General features: G+C 41.8%; 1 protein-coding gene across 4 annotated transcripts in view; it reads right to left on the reverse strand.

Moving 5' to 3' along the window:
• Positions 1 to 14,252, reverse strand: part of DGKA (diacylglycerol kinase alpha) — a 209,628-nt gene that overhangs the window by 44,995 nt on the left and 150,381 nt on the right. For all 4 annotated transcript variants that reach the window (XR_005777707.1, XM_040425594.1, XM_040425593.1 and 1 more), the window contains 6 exons: positions 11,736 to 11,785; positions 10,776 to 10,850; positions 7,593 to 7,712; positions 7,309 to 7,426; positions 6,015 to 6,103; positions 5,702 to 5,821 (listed from right to left, as the gene is read on the reverse strand). Coding sequence is in view for 3 of the 4 variants with exons in the window: in XM_040425594.1 (XP_040281528.1) it covers positions 5,702 to 5,821; positions 6,015 to 6,103; positions 7,309 to 7,426; positions 7,593 to 7,712; positions 10,776 to 10,850; positions 11,736 to 11,785 (572 nt within the window). In the remaining variant the exon portion in view is untranslated. The remainder of the gene's footprint in view (positions 1 to 5,701; positions 5,822 to 6,014; positions 6,104 to 7,308; positions 7,427 to 7,592; positions 7,713 to 10,775; positions 10,851 to 11,735; positions 11,786 to 14,252) is intronic.

Below are 14,252 nucleotides of genomic sequence, written 5' to 3' on the forward strand. Positions count from 1 at the left end.
CACATACAAGGAGAACGGAGCCGGGGAGAGTTATGGATGGAGGACCCCGGGTTTCCCGGGGTCTGTCCACCACCAGGCGCAGCTCCACGCCTCTCCCATTGAAGTGAATGGGAGCACGCGGCACATGCGCGGCCACCGCTACTATTCATTTCTATGGGGCCAACGGAAATAGCCGAGTCAGCGCTCGGCTATTTTCTGCGGCTCCATAGAAATGAACGGAGGGCGGCCGCGCATGCGCAGTGCGCCCTCCTCAACTTTCTCCACTCCGTTCTCCTTGTTAGGTGCGGGTACCAGAGGTGGGACCCGCCCCTATAAGACTATGGGGGCATACCCTAGCGATATGCCCCCATTGTCTAAGATGGGATAACCCCTTTAAGTATAATAAATTAATGATATAAATTTATAAAATATTATTGTCTTTTCAGTTCAGCAGATAAAAAAGCGGTGGAATACGTGCCGTGACCAATATCGTCACAAAGTAAATGCCAAACAGAAAAGTGGTGATGGATCACTAAAAAAAAAACCACATATATGTATACCAAGTATCTGAACTTCTTGAAACCGATTATGGAACTAAGACCGTAAGTACATTTTTTATATGGTAATATAATCATTTAAAATATATATAAAAAAAATATTATAATTTAATTAGAACTTTATTTTACAGAACTATTGATATTCTGGCGATTGAGGAGTCCGGATCAAGACCTCCAATGAGTGAAACACAGGAGGAAGATACTCAGGAGAATACGGCTGGAGGATCTTCAACCATAGAACCGCTCCTGCCTTTAGAGCCGACAGAACAAGGTCCTGTGATAGAAAATGTCACTATGGCCACCGCGGAAAGGACCCCAGTTGTTCCTGCTCCTGTTTGCCCTTCATCTGGCAGACGACGCCAACTTCCACTGATCGCTTCTAATGTAGATCTTCGAGCACATGTTAAATCAATGGTGCTCGAATATCTAAATCGGAACCGAACAGACGCGAAGAAAGATAGCTCTAAAAGGGCTAGCTCCTTCCATGCGTCGTGTGCCAGATGAACGGCAAACACGATGCCTTACTGCGTTGGCCATGGTGATAGACGAATTTGCTGGGCCTCAGGAGCCACAGGAAGTCCTTCACTTTTTGGAAAATTGTAGAGATAAGAGACTTAACTTCATAACCCCTCCTTCCCGTCTCAATAGACCTGACCCTCCAATAATGCACACCCCTGGCCCTTTTTCAAGGGAATTATTTGAATTATAATTTTTTTTTTTGCAATAATAAAACATTGTTATACTGTTACTATTGAGTATGTCTTTTATCTATTTAAAAATGTTATATAACTTTTTTTTATAATGATGATCTATAATATATTTAGGTCATTATTATTATTAAAAAAAATTTTTTAACCCCTTTAGGACATGTCCTTAAGGTGAAATAAGGCTCAGGCCATTTTTTGTCACTTTAAGTGGTGATAACTTTTGACTTATCCAGGCCATTCTGAGATTGTTTTTTCGTCACAAATTGTACTTCATGACACTGGTAAAATAAAGTCCAAAAAATTAATTTTTATTTATAAAAAAATACCAAATTTACCAAAATCTTTTTAAAAATTGCAAATTTCCAAGTTTCAATTTCTCTACTTCTATAATACTTAGTAATACCTCCAAAAATAGTTATTACTTTACATTCCCCATATGTCTACTTCATGTTTGGATCATTTTGGGAATGATATTTTAATTTTTGGGGATGTTACAAGGCTTAGAAGTTTAGAAGCAAATCTTGAAATTTTTCAGAAATTTTCAAAAACCCAATTTTTAGGGACCAGGTCTGAAGTCACTTTGCGAGGCTTACATAATAGAAACCACCCAAAAATGACCCCATTCTACAAACTACACCCCTCAAGGTATCCAAAACTGATTTTACAAACGTTGTTAACCCTTTAGGTGTTCCACAAGAGTTATTGGCAAATGGAGATGAAATTTCAGAATTTAAATTTTTGGGCAAATTTTCCATTTTAATAAATTTTTTCTAGTAACAAAGCAAGGGTTAACAGCCAAAACAAAACTCAATATTTATTGCCCGGATTCTGTAGTTTATAGAAACACCTCATATGTGGTCGTAAACTGCTGTACGGGCACACGGTAGGGCGCAGAAGGAAAGGAATGCCAAACAGTTTTTGGAAGGCAGATTTTGCTGGACTGTTTTTTTTATGCACCCCTAGAGTAGAAACTCCAAAAAAGTGACCCCATTTTACAAACTACGCGATAGGGTGGAAGTTTTGTTGGTACTAGTTTAGGGTACATATGATTTTTGGTTGCTCTATATTACACTTTTTGTGAGGCAAGGTAACAAGAAATAGCTGTTTTGGCACAGTTTTTATTTTTTGTTATTTACAACATTCGTCTGACAGGTTAGATCATGTGGTATTTTTATAGACCAGGTTGTTACGGACACGGCGATACCTAATATGTATACTTTTTTTTTATTTATGTAAGTTTTACACAATAATATCATTTTTGAAACAAAAAAAAAAATCATGTTTTAGTGTCTCCATATTCTGAGAGCCATAGTTTTTTCAGTTTTTGGGCGATTATCTTAGGTAGGGTCAAATTTTTTGCGGGATGAGATGACTGTTTGATTGGCACTATTTTGGGGTGCATATGACTTTTTGATCGCTTGCTATTACACTTTTTGTGATGTAAGGTGACAGAAAATGGTTTATTTAGCACTTTTTTTTAATATTTTTTTTACGGTGTTTATCTGAGGGGTTAGGTCATGTGATATTTTTATAGAGCCAGTCGATACGGACGCGGCAATACCTAATATGTATACTTTTTTTTATTTATGTAAGTTTTACACAATAACAGCTTTTTTAAAACAAAAAAAATTATGTTTTAGTGTCTCCATATTCTGAGCCATAGTTTTTTTTATTTTTTGGGCGATTGTCTCAGGTAGGGGCTCATTTTTTGCGGGATGAGGTGACGGTTAGATTGGTACTATTTTAATGGGCAAACCCCTTTTTGATCGCTTGCTGTTGTACATTTTGTGATGTAAGGTGACAAAAAAATTGTTTATTTAGCACAGTTTTTATTTTTTATTGTGTTCATCTGAGGGGTTAGGTCATGTTATATGTTTATAGAGCCGGTCGATACGAACGTGGCGATACCTAATATGTATACCCCCCCCTATTTTTTACCAATTTTTTCTTTACTTTATTTGGGGAAAATTACGTTTTAGGGGGGAAAACTTTATTTTTTCAACTTTTTTTTTCACTTTATTTTTGTCCCACTTTGGGACTTCAACTTTTGGTGGTCTAATCCGTTACAAAGCATTCCAATACTTCTGTATTGGAATGCATTGGCTGTATGAGTAATACAGTGAGTATTACTCATACAACTTCCGGCCTGTGAGATCCAGGGGGCTGGATCTCACAGGCTCGTCACCGGAAGGCAGCGCAATGCCTTCCTTAGGCATCGCGCTGCCTTCCATGCCATCGGGTCCCCCCTACAGCCGCATGGGGACCCGATGGCACCTGCAATCACCGCCGCAACCACAGGTAAAAGCCGCAAACTGCAGGTCTGAATTGACCTACGGTTTGCGGCAATCGCCGACACGGGGGGGGGGGGGGGGGGGCGGTTTACCCCCCACGCATTTAGCCAAGGTGCCTGCTCAATGATTTGAGCAGGCACCGGGTTCCGATCACTGCCCGCGCTGGGCGGCGGTGATCGGAACTATACATGACGTACCGGTACGTCATGTGTCCTGAAGAGGTTAATACATATTTTTTCCATTACTATAAGACCACATGCACATGCCCGTGGCCGTATTGTGGGCCGAAAACAGCGGGTCCACAATATGCAGTCACCGGCCGTGTGCACGCCGTATCACAGATGCAGACCCATTCTTTAGAATGGGTCCACATCCTGAAGATGCGGTGCTGTGCGGAATGGAAGCACAGTTCGGAAGCCCACGTAAGCACTACGGAGTAACTGTCTGTGCCTCCACACCGCTAAAAATATATAAAATGTTCTATTTATTTGCGGTGCAGACGGATCACAGAACCATTGAAGTTTAATGGGTTTTTATCTGTTCCAGTCGCTGCATGGACGTTGCCCATGCATTGGGGACAGCAAATTGTGGTCCTCAAAACACGGAAGGGACGTACAACGGAGAATCATCTTTTTGATGATACGGTACATAATGACTTCTATTTTGTTTATCACACCAATCCTTGAGCAGCATTAAGCTTGAGTAGAAGTTATTATGTACCCTCCAGTTTTAGATTTTAGGTTCAGAGCTGAAACTGGAAATAACCATATTTTCACCCAGGCAGCACCCCATATTTGCTTGATCGCACATGGAAAGGGCTACACACTGCCGGGCAGATGCTTCTGGCAAGCAGTGTGTTTGGTGACATCACCTGCACTAATGTGCGGGTTTTTGCGCTGACCTAGCTAAAAAGGCTAGGGTAGCACAGAAGCCGCCCCATCAGAGCCGGTGATGTATCCAAACACACTGCTTGCCAGAAGCATCTGCTCGGCAGTGTGTTGTTTTAACTATAATAGCTGTTTCAATGCGTGTTCTAGCGCACGGCAAGGGAGAGCATCAAGGGGGGCTGTCTGCTGAATGCACACATCCGTGTAACACGGACCGTGAGTAATTTACTGACCTGATTTCCTGTTGTTTGCAGGAGGCCTTAGTGTACAGCAGCGGTAGCACGAAGCACACGGCGTCATAGTAACCAATGTAACCTTGCGGTCCGTGTTACACGTCAAGGGTCCTCATCCTCTTGCGAGTCCCTAACTAAAATAATTTACAGGGGATCTAACTAAAAACTTATTTTTTTGGTACCCTAGCAACATCTATTCCTCCTTTCTTTTTTATTGCGGAAACACGGAAACACTGAACGGATTCACATTAGTAAAAAACTGAAGTTATTTGCGGAAACACGGATCCGCAAAAAAACGGACCGCAATTCTGGAAAGGTAAAATACAGACGTGTGAATGGACCCTAACCAGCGTGTACAACATTTGCTGCCTTCCTTCCTTAAAGGGGTTCCGCACTTTGTTTTAACTGATAATCTATTCTCTGGATAAATCATCAGCATCTGAACGGCGGGGGTCCGACACCCGGGACCCCCGCCGATCAGCTGTTTGAGAAGGCAGAGCTTAGCCCTGCCCAAGCTAGTTGATACTAGTCGTGATGTCACTAGGCCAGCGGTAAACAGTGAGAAGGCCGCGGCACTCCTGGAGCGCCACTGCCTTCTCAAACAGCTGATTGGTGGGGGTACGGGGTGTCGGATCCCCGCCGATCAGATGCTGATGTTCTATCCAGAGGATAGATCATCAGTTTAAACAAACTGCAGAACCCCTTTAAATAAGGGCAATAATTGCCACCTGTTTTTCGAAGAATGAATGACTTCACTAATTGAACTCCACACTGCTATTATTTTGAACATGCCCCTTTCAATTAGTGATTCAATTACACAGAATCAGCAGCATGCATGTCATGACTGTTCGGTCTGTTGGATTTCTATTACTCTACTACACCTGCTAGTGAATTATTTGACCTGTATAAATATCGTTTCTACCTAAAACAGTGATTGATCAGGTTAGTGATGTCTGACTGCTATTATTTTGAACACAACTGTATATAACCCTACAGAATGGTAGCTCCTAAAATGTATTATTTTCCAGTACTCGTAATTGTTGTTACCTTTGTATGGCACCAGACACAGCGCTGACCAGTTAGACTCTGAAAGCTTTTTATCTTTTTCTGGCATCTGTCACACTTGCTGGCTTCACAGCCCCCTCTCACCCATACGTGAGTCTGTCCCTGTGGCAGCAGGAGTAAAATTAACATACTACACCCACATGAACATATAAACAGTAATTATACAAAGCATAAAGTGATGAAAGAAATGAAAGCAGATGCCAACAGATAACACAAAAACACCACAATTGAGCCAGAAAAGATACATGAGATGGTAACATACTGAGTGACACAGGGCTACAGCCATGACACTTACACTAGCATCTTTGCGGGACTTGGCATACGTGCTGATGCAGATATCCGGAGCTTTACGAGCACAGCGTTCATGAACAGTAAACTTACAAACTGCAGAGAAAAATGTAGATTTTACACATGTGTTCCTATACTGATTGAAGTACAGTAAACTAGTCTACTTATCTACACAACAGACCTTTGCTCGTGTAGGAAGACATTTTCTTTATTTATAGGAACACTAGATACAGGAAAAGCCTACAAATCCCTAATCTCCTTTTCTTTAATTCTATTTATTTCATATTGAAATCTGACAAATGTTTAAAGAAATTTTCTCCCCTGAGATCAGCCACTTTCTCCTACTTCACCCCATAAGGGTCCATTCACATGTCCACAACTGTTTTGCGGTCCGCAAATTGCGGATCCGCAAAACACAAGCACCAGCCATGTGCGTTCTGCATTTTGCGGACCGCACGTAGCCGGCACTATGATGGAAATGCCTTTTCTTGTCCGTGGCCGCAGACAAGAATAGGACACGTTCTATTTTTTTGCGGGGCCGCGGAACAGAAGTGCAGATGCAGACAGCGCACGGTGTGCTGTCCGCATCTTTTGCAGCCCCATTGAAAATGAATGCGGACCCATTTTGCGGACGTGTGAATGGACCCTAATTCTGAGTGAATGGACAACTGGCTGCAGCAGGGGCCTCGCCACTAGGCCCTGTCTGTAGTAGCACAAAAAGATCAATAGGCCTGCCAACTTGGCTAAGCCCCAACCCTCTACCAGTCCTCAGTTGAAAACGAATGAGATCAGCAGATTAACCCCGTGTTCTCTGAAGGATTTCTGCAACATTGTTTGTTTCAGGAACACGCAGACATTCTGACAAACTGAAAACCAATGGGGACAAAATTATCTCCGGTTTACTTTTCTACTTCTTACAATTAGGTGTGCTTAGGTAAAGGGGCCGATAGGGGTTGAGAAGTGGGGGGTTGTTACTACTGTGCTACCATTCAAGTAAGAGGGTTCAGAAACTCCTTGGCAATGAACCTTTAGCAGTTCCATGATTAAAAATATGTTAAAAATTATTAACACATGGAGTTTGTTCAAACATCAATGTTTCAAAATCTTTCAAAAAGCTGAATATCACTTTTTTGCTGTTAGAAGTTTTATATATTTTTTATATTCTGCTACCTTGCAAACTTTTTCACTCTTTTCTCAGACTGTAAAATTGATTGTTGTCATATGGGTTTCCTCTAGCCAAGTTTGCAGACACAAGCGTACACCACATACACATGATGACTATGAAGGATCTTCCTACTTACAAGTGCAGCACAGGCCTTGCTTCCTGACCCCAAAGAGCAGAGCTTCACAAACGTTGCAGTACACAGGGCGGTTGAAATGCTTCAGACGCCACAAATGCTGCCCATCATCCTTCATATTCTGTGTAGAAGTGAAAATGGTAACAGACATACTGTATATTGATACTATACCCAATTTTAACTAATTGATTATTAGAATGGCAATTCAAGACCATCTGTTTTTATAGGGATTCATTTTCTTCACAGAATTCATATGTAGTGCAATCAGAAACTGAAATCAGACTCACAGCTTCCATTCCTAGCAGCACCAGTAAGGGCACCGTGGTCAGTCCCCCTTTCAGCCATTCTTCATAGGAAACCGTCCCATTGCCATCATAGTCTACTTGTCTCATCATCTCTTCCAGCATCTGCAGGGAGGAATTAAAAAAAGTCACTGGCAAGCCACCACATCTTACTTTATCATGTCTCTTTTGCTCTTTCAGGATTAGCAGCAGAGATGATACACAGCCCTCTCCAAATGTGTGTCATCAAAGGCAAAACAACTGTCTGGTGACAAAGAGCAAGACAAATTTTTGGTCTGTACTCAAGTACATAAGTTGATGCCTTTGGAAAAATATTCCCAGATGTACAGCACTTAGGCTGGATGCTTGAACCTTGATGTGTGTGACACATAAATGACGGACGTGACGCACAAAATGGAATGGGGCAAATGGAAACTGCTGTTACTGCAACAAGACAAGCATATGCTACAAGAACTCTTGTCTGAATGCACAATGATGTTAATATAATAAAATAAAAAAAAACACAATTTCTATAAAAAAAGACAGAAAATAGACATTAGGCCCTATTCACACGTCCACAATTTCGTTCCGCATTTTGCGGAACAGAATTGCGGACCCATTCATTTCTACGGGGCAGCACGATGTGCTGCCCGGATACGGAATTGCGGATCCACAGTTCCGGGTCCGCAATTCCGTTCCCGAAAAAAAATAGAACATGTCCTATTCTTGTCCGCAATTGCGGACAAGAATAGGCATATTCTATTAGTGCCGGCAATGTGCGGTCCGCAAAATGCTGAACGCACATTGCCGGTGTCCGTGTTTTGCGGATCCGCGGATCCGCAAAACGCGTTACGGACGAGTGAATTGAGCCTTAAAGAGGATCTGTCGGCTCTGCTGGCACGTCAGTTTTAAAAAAAAAATCCCTTTTGATCCTAAAATATTAGTTTCTACTAATATTAGATTGAAGAGTTGGACATCTAAGCCACTTACCTATTAGTACAACCTCAAATCCCCAAAAAGTTGGGACGATGTGTAAAATTGACATAAATGCAATGATTTACAAATCTCATAGACGCTAATTGTATTCACAGTAGAACACAAATCATGTTAAAAGTGAGACATTTTACCATTTCATGAAAAAGAACTTGATGGCAGCAACGCAGCTCCAGAAAGTTGGGTCAGGGCCATGTCTACCATTATGTAGCATCATCTCTTCTTTTAACATTTCTAGGGAGTGAGGAGACAAATTGCTGGAGTTTTGGGAGAGGAATGTTGTCTCATTCTTGTCTTGATGTAGGATTCTAGCTGCTCAACAGCTCTGTTTAGCCAGATGTTTGGTTTCATGATGTGTCAAGTGTTTTCTATATTGAAAGGCATGCCAATTCAGCACCCTGTGAAACCATGCTGTGATGATGCAGTATGTTGTTGTAACGGGGAGCCGTCGATGCGCTCTGCCTCTGCAACGCCGCTGGCATCCTGCTCATGAGGAGGAGCGAAGACGCGTCCATGGTGACAAGAGGGCGGGGAGGACCTGAGGTACACTGAGGTGTACTGAGATGCTGGCCATGGGTCATGTGACGCTGGCCACGCTATGTGACCAATCAAGAGGTACTGACGCGATTCTCTTGGCTCTTGACCTCGGCTAGTACTCTTGTTATTGTTATACCCCTTGTGCTTGTGTTACCTCCTGAACCTTGTCCTCGGACCCCTTGCTTCTATTGCTATTCTTACCAGCCTGGGAAGCTCTTGCTTCTGTGTGATCTGTCTTGTTTATTGTTTTCCTTTTTTTAGTCCACTGCACGTACGTAAGCTAGGGACTGCCGCCCAGTTGTACCCCATCAGTTAGGACGGATCGTGCAAGTAGGTAGGGATAGGGGAATGGGTGGAGATAGGGCTGCACTTATCCCTACCTATTTGTGACAGTTGTTTTGCATTGTCCTGCTGAAATATGAAAGGCCTTACCTGAAAGAGACATTGTATGGATGGGAGCACATGTTGTTCTAAAACCTCTATATGCTGTTCAGCATTGTTAGTGCCTTTCCAGACGTGTAAGCTGCCCACAGGGTAGGCACTAATGCAACCCCATACTATCAGAGATGCAGGCTTTTGAAATGTGCGCTGATAAGCTGGATGGTCCCTCTCCTCTTGAGTCTGCAGCAGACGGCATCCATGGTTTCCAAAAATAAATTAAAATTTGTATTCATCTGACCAAAGAACAGTTTTCCATTTTACCTCAGTCCATTTTTAAATAAAATTTGGCTGAGAGAAGACGGTGGCTTTTCTGGATCATGTTGAAATAAGGCTTCTCCTTTCTGATACAGTATTCAATTGCATTTGATTGCACAGCATAACTGTGTTCACAGACAATACTTTCTGAAAGTGTTCCTGAGCCTATGCAATGATTTCCAGTACTGACTCATGTCTGTTTTTAATGCAGTGCCACCTGAGGGCCTGTAGATCATGAGCATCCAATATTGGCCATCAGCCTTGTCCCCTGTGCACATGGATTTCTTCAGAGTCTCAGAATTGTTTCATATTATGTACCATAGATGCTAAGATATTCAAAGTCTTCACACTTTTACTTTAAGGAGAGTTTTTCGGAAATTGTTACACAATTTTTACAATTGCTGAACCTCTGCTCACCTCCTTGTGAGAAACTGACTCTTTGCTCTTTTTTATACCCGGTCATGTGACTTAGTAGCAGATTGCCCCACCAGCTGGTTTTTATTCATACTACTTACTTTTGTTGCCCCTGTCCCAACTTCTTTGAGATGCCTTGCTGCCATCTAGTTCTAAATGAGTTAATATTTTTTCATTTGCAATAAATCTTTGTCGCACTCTGTAGAACTTGCTGTAAGTAGGGTTCCAACCCCGTTTGTAATATTCAATACAACTACAGCATTAGACTTTTTTTTATCTTGATAGTAGAGAAGTTTTATTTTTGACATGTGGCAATATTCATATGTAATGTTTCGGTACACAGGCCTTCTTCAGACACTATGCTTTCCTTCATACATGTGGTCACACATTCTACTTACTACTGCGTCTTTCCTTCTCTTCCTTTATCACTGCGGCATAGTGTCTGAAGAAGGCCTGTGTGCCGAAACGTTACATATGAATATTGCCGCATTTAAAATATATTTAAAAAAAACAAACAAAAAAAAAACAAACAAAAAAAAAACACTCTACCGGTTTAAGTTCAGTGATATCCCAGTCCAAGTACTCGGCAACTCTCATCATTTGTGTTATAATCCGATCCACTTCCTATTGAATATAAGGGAAATTATACAACCTTTGTATGATAAAAAAGTAAATGATACAACAAAAAAAAAAAATTGTGGTTCACACAATCAACATTTATGCTTAGAGCTCATAATCATAGTGTTCATTGCCAGAGTCTTAAGAAAGACAATCAGCATTCCTAATGTGGCAATTAAATAACTCCTGTATGGTTAACGTATAGCAATTTGTTTTGCCCTAAACATCCAAAACTCTCATCTGTAACCACACAACTTAATGGATTCAATTTTAATCATGTCTGAGTATGATGAGAGTATCCGACACACGTACTGCCCACAAAGATACATAGATTACTATAAGAAATATTTCTGTATCATTGGGACAAGCAGCGTGTGATTAGAAAGTGTTGCCATATCCTACAGCAGGGGTCAGCAACCTCCAGCACTCCAGCTGTTGTGACACTACAATTCCCAGCATGCACACTTGCTTGGCTGTTCTTAGGACTCCCGTAGAAGTGAATGGAGCATGCTGGGAGTAGTAGTTTCACCACAGCTGGAGTGCCGGAGGTTGCTGGCCCCTGTCCTACAAATAAGCTGTCACTTTCTACAATAGGAAAACACCTTTAAGGAAACATTCACACTTGTGCAAAACAATGAAAATAATGAAAGTGCTGGATCCGGGACATAGCTGAAATGAATAACACTGACCAGAACCCATAGACTACAATGGGGTCTGTTCAATCTCCATTGAGGTGTCCATGCATGCAGGGCTTTTTTGTATCCTCTTTTTTAAAGAATCTGAAACGGAGCCACCAATGTAGATGTTAGGAAGCCATAATCAGTACTAGTTTACCTTAATAAAACCAACTGCGGTGGGACTAAACATGCAAAAATAAGTGGTGACACTCACAGAGCTGTCCAGAAGTCCATTGCCGTCTTTGTCGTACAACTTAAAGGTAACTGCGAATGCAAAAATTAACCAACATTACCAATTTACAGATCAGCACTCTGTTTACCAGGTATACTTAGAGAGCATCCAGATCAAGTCAAAATCAAACACAGACTGAAACCCCTTATTGCATCCAACTGATCAGAACAGTGATTTCATCAACATGCTCCTCTATGGGTATCAAAACAGTAGGATCATCTGTCCTAAACCAGTTCTACTACTGCTCACTTTAGCTGTGCATATGTTATCAATGGGAGAAAGCGAGGGCAAGATACTTCTGGCAGAAGCTCATCTCCCTGAGAACAAAAGCATCAGGCATGTTGAAATCTGACTACCCAATCCTTGAATGTCCTGACATCAGTCGTTGGGGAAAAGATGGGAGGTCCCCACACAAATAATGTGTATGGTCAGCTTAACATGTAGATGCCAATGTCCAGCGTTGTACCTTCTTAATCTGCAGTAGGAAACAGTACAAGGGTCACCAAACTACTTTATCTATTACTCTTTCATGCAGATTAAACTATTTTTGCATCATTTTGGCACTATCACGACTGAATAATTATGAGATCACATTGCTTAAAGGGGGTTTTGTTATCAGTTACATTGCAATAAAATAGTCTCACCAGAGACGTGTGCGGCTGACTGATATGGTCTTGGTTCCATTTTCCTTGGTGCTCACATTCTTGAGAAAACAGATGTTTTATAATATGCAAATTAGCCTCTAGGTGCAATGAGGGCAGTACCGTTGCTCCCAGAGACTCCGCTTATTACCCTTCATACCGCGCCCCCACCAGTGACTAACAGGACCAGACAGTTAAAACGTACTCACGTCTGGCCCTGAAGTCTCGCGGGGTCTCGTTCAGCAATTGTGTCACGTTTGCGACGTGGCTGTACTGCGGTCGTGTCTCAACTGTGCCACATGATCATACTCTATTGGCGCTACAATTTGAAGAGAGGGACTACTGCTGCAGAGGCTGCTCCGTTGGTGGTATAAGAAGATAACCATGGACAGATGGAGTGGCTGCTGGGCCCTTTCAAAAATTTGGTGTGGGGCCCAGTCATTTCTTGTTGCGCCACTGGGACAACCCCTTTAATGCATGCTTGACACAATCTTCTTGTTGAATAAGATAAAACTTTACTAAGTGTTTTTGCTTCAACTTATTGATAGACCAGCAATACATTAGTGCAATAGAACGATAGTACTACAAATGTTTCTTGTCAATGGGAGTATTATGACTTAAAGAGGCCCTGTCCAATCCCCAATGCTGGACCATCCTTTCTTAGAATTCTGCATTGTGCCACTCCTGCTGTTATTCTTCCTAGAAATAATTAATATGCTGACAACTGAGTGCCACCACTACCCATTTGTCAATGGGGTATGTGTCCTTTCAACACTCTTTAAGACAAATTTGCAGTTGTCATTTTCTGTATGGTGGACCCAAATGAAAAGTGTAATACCAATAATCAGCCTGTTTAAATTCGATGAATGGTCACTTCAAACTGATGACATTGAAACTGTTTGAAAATTCATATGTGTATCTGAATTTTAGCTGACACCCCCATCAATGAACTAAGGTTGGTCATATACTTAAGATTCCTGTTGGCTGAATGCTTGTTCAGGGAACAGCCCTACATGTGTCCTGAATAAGGAGAAAGAAGAGATGCTGCCCGACTCTTCTGGTTGTGGCTTATCCCCCTGAGAACTAAAAGACTGGGCATGTTAAAATCCAACAGCCCAAACCTTATGTCTCCCCATATCTGCAAGTGGGAAAGAATGAGGAGGCCCCCATTCACATTAGATGGTCGGCAGCTGTCACCGGAATCGGTGGGTGCAGCCGATATACATCTAAAGTGTATGGCTAGCTTTAATCAACCTTCTTAATTAGGACAGTAGAGATGTTCCCCTACATCAGAAACACTGAAATCATTGGGTGGAAAACGTCAAGGTTTTCCATTCGTCTCCGAGCCGGACAGAATATGACGAGTGCATGAAGACAATGAATCCAAACAGACAAATAATCCTACTGTACAAAAACTGAAGTAGAAGAAAAATAAATCCATGCAAGGAAGGCAGTGTAGACACACAGATGAATCATCTTTAAATAAAATAGCCAAGGAAATGTTTGTTTCTAGTCATGGTTACAAAAGGCCCCACCAGCTGTCATACATGAAACATTCAAAGAAAGATATGGGGATGACTGCTGTGCCATTCAGATAGCAGTTCAATTGGATACCTGCATCCTTTCTTATGAGCAGTGGTCTGCTTATGTCATAAATCTTTTACTATAGGTCTGGGGTAAGAAGGGCCCCGGCACTTCTTCTGTTCCCGACATATATCAACTGCATTTTCCTGCAGCCATCACTAAAGGAAGATCAATGCATAAAGATTTTAGAGCTTCCATTGATCTCAGTGGTAACTGTATAAGTTAATATGCACTGAGCTCCTCCTAGTGGTAGCTGCAGGTAGACAATGTTATA

The sequence above is a fragment of the Bufo bufo genome, chromosome 3, assembly GCF_905171765.1.
Source record: "Bufo bufo chromosome 3, aBufBuf1.1, whole genome shotgun sequence".
Taxonomy (NCBI): domain Eukaryota; kingdom Metazoa; phylum Chordata; class Amphibia; order Anura; family Bufonidae; genus Bufo; species Bufo bufo.